A 10,323-nucleotide genomic window follows, 5' to 3' on the forward strand; every position below is an offset into this window, starting at 1 on the left:
GAGGATAAATTAATATGTGTCCCAAATGGCACCCTAGTTCCTATCTAGTGCACTACTTTAGACCAGGGTTCGAGTCCCTATCTAGTGCACTACTTTAGACCAGGGCCCATAAGGTGGCCTCTAGGGTGCCATTTGAGCTGCATCCTCAGTATAAAGAGAGTCTGTGTTAAAGCTTTGGCTCAGTCTGGGAGCAGGAGGAGGAAATAAAACACATTCAGGAGAACCAGTGTTGTTAATGCTGCCTGATAATCTGAAAGGTCCTCTCTCTCTCCCTCTCTCCCTCCCTCCCTCCCCCCACCACCTCTCTCCCTCTCTCTCTCTCAGCCTAGTGTAATATGTTATTGAATGTAAACCCTGTAAACTTATTGAATGTACTCTGCTAGTCTGACTCCTGTCACAGACAGTCCAGGACAGTTGGTTCCCCGGGCGGTTTAGGTTGGATAACCAACGTACCAGTTCAGACCTCTTTTAAAGTCATGTTGTTGTAGCCTAACTACCAGACAGCAGGCTGCACTGGGTACACATACATTTATCTGCCAGCCAGGGACAGCTTTTCTATGTCTTTATTGTGTAGTATCCACCTGTTTGTATTACATAGATGGTGTGAAATTGATTGTAGATAATTGCCTGTCTCTCTCTGAAGAAAGGAACAGGAGAGATGTCATTATAGATGTTTGGCTTTAGAAAAGTGCTCTTCTGGGTGTTTGTGTTAACAACTGAAACATGAAAGCAAGAGAATGACCTTCTTGAAAGGCTGTTTCCTCTCTCTCTGTGTCTCTCTGTGTCTCTCTGTGTCTCTCTGTGTCTCTCTGTCTCTCTCTGTCTCTCTCTGTCTCTCTCTCTGTGTCGTCTCTCTCTGTGTGTCTCTCTCTGTGTGTCTCTCTCTGTGTGTCTCTCTCTGTGTGTCTCGCTCTGTGTCTCTCTCTCTGTCTCTCTCTCTGTGTCTCTCTCTCTGTGTGTGTGTCTCTCTCTGTGTCTCTCTCTCTGTGTCTCTCTGTGTGTGTGTGTGTGTCTCTCTCTCTCTAATAAAAGTGGTTGCATTGTCCTTAGGAAAAATAACATTTGAGCCTGGATATGGTATGCCTGGCAGATTCAAGGCTACCCATCGTCACTGCTGACTTTTTAAATAGTTGATCCTGGTAAAGGATTCATCTGACCAGAGCACTAACCAGAGAGGACGTGGCCTGGTCATGATAACCATGGTAGCTGTGAGATGTCTGGAACCAGAGAGGACGTGGCCTGGTCATGATAACCATGGTAACTGTGAGATGTCTGGAACCAGAGAGGACGTGGCCTGGTCATGATAACCATGGTAGCTGTGAGATGTCTGGAACCAGAGAGGACGTGGCCTGGTCATGATAACCATGGTAACTGTGAGATGTCTGGAACCAGAGAGGACGTGGCCTGGTCATGATAACCATGGTAACTGTGAGATGTCTGGAACCAGAGAGGACGTGGCCTGGTCATGATAACCATGGTAACTGTGAGATGTCTGGAACCAGAGAGGACGTGGCCTGGTCATGATAACCATGGTAGCTGTGAGATGTCTGGAACCAGAGAGGACGTGGCCTGGTCATGATAACCATGGTAACTGTGAGATGTCTGGAACCAGAGAGGACGTGGCCTGGTCATGATAACCATGGTAACTGTGAGATGTCTGGAACCAGAGAGGACGTGGCCTGGTCATGATAACCATGGTAGCTGTGAGATGTCTGGAACCAGAGAGGACGTGGCCTGGTCATGATAACCATGGTAACTGTGAGATGTCTGGAACCAGAGAGGACGTGGCCTGGTCATGATAACCATGGTAACTGTGAGATGTCTGGAACCAGAGATGACGTGGCCTGGTCATGATAACCATGGTAGCTGTGAGATGTCTGGAACCAGAATAAATACATTATATTGGTAATACTGATGATAAAAATACGCTTTTTAATGAGTGTCACACACTAATGTGTCATCTCACTCTCTCTCACTTTCTCTCACTGAGCTGATAAATCTCTATCACTCTCTCTGAGAGGATTATAAATGACAAGTTCACGGTAGAACACACTGATGTGAGAATCACACACGCTCACACACACGCACTACACACACAAACTTTCACACATAAGATAAGAGTGTTAAGGATTCATCTCTGAGGAGGTCTCTGTTGAAACAGATGACATGAGCTGTGGGAGGTAAGAAAGCAGAAACCACAGAGCTGTCTATCTGTCTGGAGGAAACACGCTGTAGAATCTGACAGATACACAGAGTCAGTGAGGACATGTAGGTGCAGAACTGAAGGACACGTTACTGGTAACTCTAGAGACAAGGCTTCAGATCCACTGTTCTCCAGAGCTGTGGGTGCATAGGACATGTAGAGAGAATGTGGCTTGGTCCAAAATGGCTCCCTATTCCCTACATTTTGCACTACTCCTGCTCTGGCTAAAAGTGATGCACTATATAGAGAATAGGGTGCCAGATTAACCCTGTGGCAGCACCAATTATGTATATAAGCCCTGGATTGCTGATGCTATGTATTGGCCAATGAGAGGCTTTGAAGCCATGTGTCGGCCATATTGGTACTCCCCATAGGAATGAATGGAATTCTACAGTATTTCAATGAAATGTTTCAAGGACAAAATTACATGTATTTAAGTATTTTTTGTTTTAGTGTGGACAGTAACATTAGTAATGTAAAAAATATATACTTTAAGGAAAATGTTTTTATATAAAAAAAATTGTTTAGCTCACATAATAACATTTAAAAGTATGCATTAAGGTGTCTGTAATAGAATAAACGTGGCAAAAACCAAAACAAATGTAGACATTAATAAATGCATTTCTTTAGCTTCCAAAATATTTTTGACACCGGTGTAGGAGTGTCAAGATGGAGGGGCGATGGCTTCAACACAGCGCCCCCTATCAGTCATCCAGCGTATATATAAATCATTGGTCAGCACCCTGGCCGACACTCAGCTGGCTCACTGTAAGACAAACCAATAGCAGCATTTTCCTTTGTGTCCCACAGGGGGAGCTGCTGAGCCCGTGTCGCTGCAGTGGGTCGGTCCGCTGTACCCATGAGCCCTGCCTCATCAAGTGGATCAGTGAGAGGGGCTCCTGGAGCTGTGAGCTCTGCTACTACAAGTACCACGTGGTAGCCATCAGCACCAATAACCCGCTCCAGGTAGGGACAGCTGTGGTGGGACTCACCAGCTCTTGGACTTGAGTCAAGGGGGAGGGTTTTAGGGGATGAAGAGGAGAGCTCTAACTGGGTGCATATCACACAGCACTGCAGAGAGAGAGAGGGGTTAATACTAGTGTATAGTGTGTATGAATAGTATGGGATGATGATGTACTCTCTCTCTCCCCCCAGTGGCAGGCCATCTCTCTGACCGTGATAGAGAAGGTCCAGATCGCTGCGGCCGTGCTGGGAAGCCTGTTCCTCATGTCCTCTATCTCCTGGCTGGTGTGGTCCTCCCTCAGCCCCTCGGCCAAGTGGCAGCGCCAGGACCTGCTCTTCCAGATCTGCTACGCCATGTACGGATTCATGGACCTCGTCTGCATCGGTGAGGCCGGCACACAGAGGAACTCCTCCTCCTCCTCCTCTTCTTCTTTCTTCCTTGATTGATTTATTGGGGGGAAAAGATACACAACCCAGGGGATAACACGATAAAGCAATTCTACTTGTTTGCAACGTAGTCCCCTATGGAATACACCTCCCTCCTCCCCTCTTCCTGTCCTCCATTCCCTCTTCTCCAATCAGGACACTTGAGGTGGGACATATGACTCCACAGACAGAGCTCTGGAGGACTCCCTGTGTGATCTGTGAACATTACCAACGCATGTTGGATTCAGGATGTATTCATGTGTAACTGACAACCTCCCCCTCTTCTTCTCTCGTTCAAGCGCTGATCGTCCATGAAGGCCCCTCAGTGTTCAGGATCTTTAACCGCTGGCAGGCAGTGAACCAGCAGTGGAAGGTGCTCAACTACGACAAGATCAAAGACACTGAGGACCACCAGAAATCCAGGCTCACGCCCAGGCACTTGTCCCTGCCCAACCCCAGGACGAGTGCTCCTCCCGGGGCAGAGCCGGGGGATGACATGGTCTCCCCCTCCACCTCCTCCCTCATGGCCGCGGTGGCCGCCTCCGCGCCTGGCTACACCGTGGCCACGACCACAACCGCCAGCCTGACGACGGTGACGACACAGGACTCAATGTCGGAGCAGAGCAACGGGGGGCCACCATCCCTGCCGGACCACCACTGTGCATACAACATCCTCCACCTGCTCACCCAACACCTCTGGACAACGCAGCAGGGGCCCCGGCCCACTCAAGTCCAACCCCAGCCTCCACAGCCCAGCAACAGCAGCCGGGAGCTGGTCATGAGAGTCACTACGGTCTGAGGCTTCAACTGAGGCCTAACTTTGTTACGTTACAACAACGAGAGAGACAGACATAAGAGAGAGAGAGGTGTGTGGCCTCGTTTTGGGAGTTTGAATGGAGGACTGGGAGATGTTACTGCTGCTTCACAGAGATTTACATGAAGTTACTCAATGCTGCTTGGGACAGAAAGATGAAGGAGCGAGAGGGAGAGTGTGGGTGAGGGGGGGAGGGTGAACAGGGGGTGAGGATGGAGAGGCGGAGGGCAGAGAGAGAGAGATTTGCCAGTTTCCTGTGTTTTGACAGCCTTGATGTAATAAAAGGAGATTTCCAGATCTGTGTGTTGTGGTCTGATGTAGCAGGAAGGATGTGTGAGGCAGAGCCATTTCTCTATATATATAGGACTCTGCTTCGAGGGGGCTGTGATAGATGGCACTGATCTGATGTGATCTACTGTCTAGCCTGGAGCAACACTCCTGTCAGGAAGCTGCAGTCCTCACAGTCAGGATAAATAGACCTTTCTAATTACTATGATGACAGACAGGAGCACAGTTCAGTACAGTGACAGTCCATAACACTAATACCTTCTTACATTAGCTGTTCACAATGACAATTCAGTCTACATCCCAAATGGCACCCTATTCCCTACATGGTGCACTACTTTTGACCAGAACCCGATGGGACCTGGTCAAATCTAGTGGACTGTACAGGGAACAGGTTGCTATTTGGGATGCAGCCTGAGATGAAGTTTCAATACAAAACACAAGCAGTCTCCTTCTGAAGAGCTTGAATAGTACGCCACTGACCCGAGGTTAGTTTGGAGTAGCCTAAAGTATGTGGTAACGCATTAACAGTTGAATTATTCATATTGGAATATGATTCCTTCCTGTCAACTATGAGACATGGCAGAGGCATCACAGACAGCTTTACCTCTTCCCAGAGTAGTTTATATACAGCTTTACGTCTTCCCAGAGTAGTTTATATACAGCTTTACGTCTCCCCAGGGTAGTTTATATACAGCTTTACATCTCCCCAGAGTAGTTTATATACAGCTTTACGTCTCCCCAGAGTAATTTATATACAGCTTTACGTCTCCCCAGAGTAATTTATATACAGCTTTACATCACCCCAGAGTAATTTATATACAGCTTTACGTCTCCCCAGAGTAATTTATATACAGCTTTACGTCTCCCCAGAGTAGTTTATATACAGCTTTACATCACCCCAGAGTAATTTATACAGCTTTACGTCTCCCCAGAGTAATTTATATACAGCTTTACGTCTCCCCAGAGTAGTTTATATACAGCTTTACATCTCCCCAGAGTAATATATATACAGCTTTACCCAGAATAAAGTATCTCCTTTCCTCTCCTGAGGAAATTAAGTCTCCCCAGAGTAATTTATATACAGCTTTACGTCTTCCCAGAGTAGTTTATATACAGCTTTACGTCTCCCAAGAGTAATTTATATACAGCTTTACCCAGAATAAAGTATCTCCTCTCCTCTCCTCTCCTGAGGAAATTAAGTCTCCCCAGAGTAGTTTATATACAGCTTTACGTCTTCCCAGAGTAATTTATATACAGCTTTACCCAGAATAAAGTATCTCCTCTCCTCTCCCCTCTCCCCTCCCCTCTCCCCTCTCTCCCCAGAGTAGTTTATATACAGCTTTACGTCTCCCCAGAGTAGTTTATATACAGCTTTACGTCTTCCCAGAGTAATTTATATACAGCTTTACGTCTCCCCAGAGTAATTTATATACAGCTTTATGTCTCCCCAGAGTAATTTATATACAGCTTTACGTCTCCCCAGAGTAATTTATATACAGCTTTATGTCTCCCCAGAGTAGTTTATATACAGCTTTACGTCTTCCCAGAGTAATTTATATACAGCTTTACGTCACCCCAGAGTAATTTATATACAGCTTTACATCTCCCCAGAGTAATTTATATACAGCTTTACATCTCCCCAGAGTAATTTATATACAGCTTTATGTCTCCCCAGAGTAATTTATATACAGCTTTACGTCTCCCCAGAGTAATTTATATACAGCTTTACGTCTCCCCAGAGTAGTTTATATACAGCTTTACGTCTTCCCAGAGTAATTTATATACAGCTTTACGTCTCCCCAGAGTAATTTATATACAGCTTTACGTCTCCCCAGAGTAGTTTATATACAGCTTTACGTCACCCCAGAGTAATTTATATACAGCTTTACATCTCCCCAGAGTAATTTATATACAGCTTTATGTCTCCCCAGAGTAATTTATATACAGCTTTACGTCTCCCCAGAGTAGTTTATATACAGCTTTACGTCTTCCCAGAGTAATTTATATACAGCTTTACGTCTCCCCAGAGTAGTTTATATACAGCTTTACGTCTCCCCAGAGTAATTTATATACAGCTTTACGTCTCCCCAGAGTAGTTTATATATAGCTTTACGTCTTCCCAGAGTAATTTATATACAGCTTTACGTCTCCCCAGAGTAATTTATATACAGCTTTACGTCTCCCCAGAGTAGTTTATATACAGCTTTACGTCTCCCCAGAGTAATTTATATACAGCTTTACGTCTCCCCAGCATAAGAAACACAAAGGTTAAATCATGATGTGTCTCTAGTAGAACACAGTGAGCCGGTTGAAATGGATTTAACTCAAAACCTGTCTCTTCTGTCGGGTCCATCCATCTTAGTACAGGTTGAAATGGATTTAACTCAAAACCTGTCTCTTCTGTCAGGTCCATCCATCTTAGTACAGGTTGAAATGGATTTAACTCAAAACCTGTCTCTTCTGTCAGGTCCATCCATCTTAGTACAGGTTGAAATGGATTTAACTCAAAACCTGTCTCTTCTGTCAGGTCCATCCATCTTAGTACAGGTTGAAATGGATTTAACTCAAAACCTGTCTCTTCTGTCAGGTCCATCCATCTTAGTACAGGTTGAAATGGATTTAACTCAAAACCTGTCTCTTCTGTCAGGTCCATCCATCTTAGTACAGGTTGGCATCTCTATGAGAAGGGAATCCATATGATCTTTGATCACACCACCGATGGCAGTAAAAGGGTTTCATGTGTGACATGGACTGCAGCAAGTAGCCTGAGTGAAAACTGAAGAGCAGCAGAGGGTGTTGTTTGAGTGAAAACTGAAGAGCAGCAGAGGGTGTTGTTTGAGTGAAAACTGAAGAGCAGCAGAGGGTGTTGTTTGAGTGAATCTGAAGAGCAGCAGAGGGTGTTGTTTGAGTGAAAACTGAAGAGCAGCAGAGGGTGTTGTTTGAGTGAAAACTGAAGAGCAGCAGAGGGTGTTGTTTGAGTGAAAATTGAAGAGCAGCAGAGGGTGTTGTTTGAGTGAAAACTGAAGAGCAGCAGAGGGTGTTGTTTGAGTGAAAACTGAAGAGCAGCAGAGGGTGTTGTTTGAGTGAAAACTGAAGAGCAGCAGAGGGTGTTGTTTGAGTGAAAACTGAAGAGCAGCAGAGGGTGTTGTTTGAGTGAAAACTGAAGAGCAGCAGAGGGTGTTGTTTGAGTGAAAACTGAAGAGCAGCAGAGGGTGTTGTTTGAATGGAACATAACGAGCTAAGATACTGCTTTTCAGATGCTTCCTGATGTTTTTGGTTCTGAGTGAAGTACCTCCAATCAAAACAGTGTGCATCTGGTAATCATGACGATGACCCCCAGCCCCTACCTGACCCCTGAGTTAAGCCAACCCCAGTGCTCTGTGAAAAGGACACCACTTGCCTTCAGTCAGTGAATACATTGTTCCATGGGGACATATTTTGTTTATGATTAGTATAAATATGTTAAAGAAAACTGTTGATATATAAAACAAGGAATTTGATTCTGTGGTTCAGCTTGGGTACATCTGAGTCAGACCGTGTAGTTCAACATCGTTCCAATCATCTCTTTTATTACAAAATGAGCTCCAAAAAACAAGTACAAACACATCATGATTTAGAGGTGTAAGTCTACATTCCTTAAAGCCTGGTGTCTCATTCAGAGCTCTGCTGGACTACGAGCAGCCAATCTACTCTATATATAGTGGACTACTTTGGGCCAGGGCCGTCTCAAGCTCTTCTGCCTTCAACAGGAGGAGACTGAGTCCCAGATCTGTTTAGTCAACTACACATGACATGATGCCAATAGGAGTTGGCTTTACAGCACAAAACACATCTGGGACTCAGGCTAGGTAAATCAGATAAAATACACATTTTACACTCTAAAGCAATCAAGTCTCTACAGGCGACACAATGCACAGGATATTTAATAGGTAGGCTTTCCTCTAGAGGAACCCTGGGTAACGATGATGTTACAGAACCATAGGTCCTGTTCTGGTCCTGTGTGGAAATAGAGGAACCCTGGGTAATGATGATGTTACAGAACCACAGGTCCTGTTCTGGTCGGGGTTTTCACCATTACAGTACATGCAGCATCCTCAGTATGGGATGGAAGCACCACACACACTGACAAGCAGCATCCTATGAAGTGCACTACTTTTGACCAGGGCCCATAGAGTGCATTTGGGACATAAGCACAGGCAATATAGAACCCAAACCGATCTATAAGGTCCACTGGGGTGTATGAGGGAGAGTGAGTGTGTGGGGAGAGAGATCGATACGTCCAACCCCTCTACCAGTCCCCACAGTACGTCCAACCCCTCTACCAGTCCCTACAGTACGTCCAACCCCTCTACCAGTCCCTACAGTACGTCCAACCCCTCTACCAGTCCCCACCCCTCTACCAGTCCCTACAGTACGTCCAGCCCCTCTACCAGTCCCTACAGTACGTCCAGCCCCTCTACCAGTCCCTACAGTACGTCCAACCCCTCTACCAGTCCCTACAGTACGTCCAGCCCCTCTACCAGTCCCTACAGTACGTCCAAACCTCTACCAGTCCCTACAGTACGTCCAGCCCCTCTACCAGTCCCTACAGTACGTCCAACCCCTCTACCAGTCCCTACAGTATGGTCAACCCCTCTACAGTACGTCCAGCTCCTCTACCAGTCCCTACAGTACGTCCAACCCCTCTACCAGTCCCTACAGTACGTCCAACCCCTCTACCAGTCCCTACAGTACGTCCAGCACCTCTACCAGTCCCTACAGTACGTCCAGCCCCTCTACCAGTCCCTACAGTACGTCCAGCCCCTCTACCAGTCCCTACAGTACGTCCAGCCCCTCTACCAGTCCCTACAGTACGTCCAGCCCCTCTACCAGTCCCTACAGTACGTCCAGCCCCTCTACCAGTCCCTACAGTACGTCCAACCCCTCTACCAGTCCCTACAGTATGTCCAGCCCCTCTACCAGTCCCCACAGTACGTCCAACCCCTCTACCAGTCCCCACAGTTCGTCCAACCCCTCTACCAGTCCCTACAGTACGTCCAGCCCCTCTACCAGTCCCCACAGTACGTCCAGCCCCTCTACCAGTCCCTACAGTACGTCCAGCCCCTCTACCAGTCCCTACAGTACGTCCAGCCCCTCTACCAGTCCCTACAGTATGTCCAACCCCTCTACCAGTCCCCACAGTACGTCCAGCCCCTCTACCAGTCCCCACAGTACGGCCAACCCCTCTACCAGTCCCTACAGTACGTCCAGCCCCTCGACCAGTCCCTACAGTACGTCCAACCCCTCTAACAGTCCATACAGTACGTCCAACCCCTCTACCAGTCCCTACCCCTCTACCAGTCCCCACCCCTCTACCAGTCCCTACAGTACGTCCAACCCCTCTACCAGTCCCTACAGTACGTCCAACCCCTCTACCAGTCCCTACAGTACGTCCAGCCCTCTACCAGTCCCTACAGTACGTCCAGCCCCTCTACCAGTCCCTACAGTACGTCCAACCCCTCTACCAGTCCCTACAGTACGTCCAACCCCTCTACCAGTCCCCACAGTACGTCCAGCCCCTCTACCAGTCCCTACAGTACGTCCAACCCCTCTACCAGTCCCCACAGTACGTCCAGCCCCTCTACCAGTC

The 10,323-nt window shown here is 47.1% G+C and overlaps 1 protein-coding gene across 2 annotated transcripts in view; it reads left to right on the plus strand.

Annotated features, from left to right (window-relative positions):
* LOC115184131 (E3 ubiquitin-protein ligase MARCH4) overlaps positions 1-4,587 on the plus strand; it is a 9,005-nt gene extending 4,418 nt beyond the window's left edge. For both annotated transcript variants that reach the window (XM_029745119.1, XM_029745120.1), the window contains 3 exons: positions 3,014-3,169; positions 3,359-3,551; positions 3,892-4,587. In XM_029745119.1, the coding sequence (XP_029600979.1) occupies positions 3,014-3,169; positions 3,359-3,551; positions 3,892-4,391 (849 nt within the window). In that variant the 3' untranslated portion in view covers positions 4,392-4,587. The remainder of the gene's footprint in view (positions 1-3,013; positions 3,170-3,358; positions 3,552-3,891) is intronic.
* The last annotated feature ends 5,736 nt before the right edge of the window (positions 4,588-10,323 follow it).

This window comes from Salmo trutta, unplaced genomic scaffold (genome assembly GCF_901001165.1).
Source record: "Salmo trutta unplaced genomic scaffold, fSalTru1.1, whole genome shotgun sequence".
Taxonomy (NCBI): Eukaryota; Metazoa; Chordata; class Actinopteri; order Salmoniformes; family Salmonidae; genus Salmo; species Salmo trutta.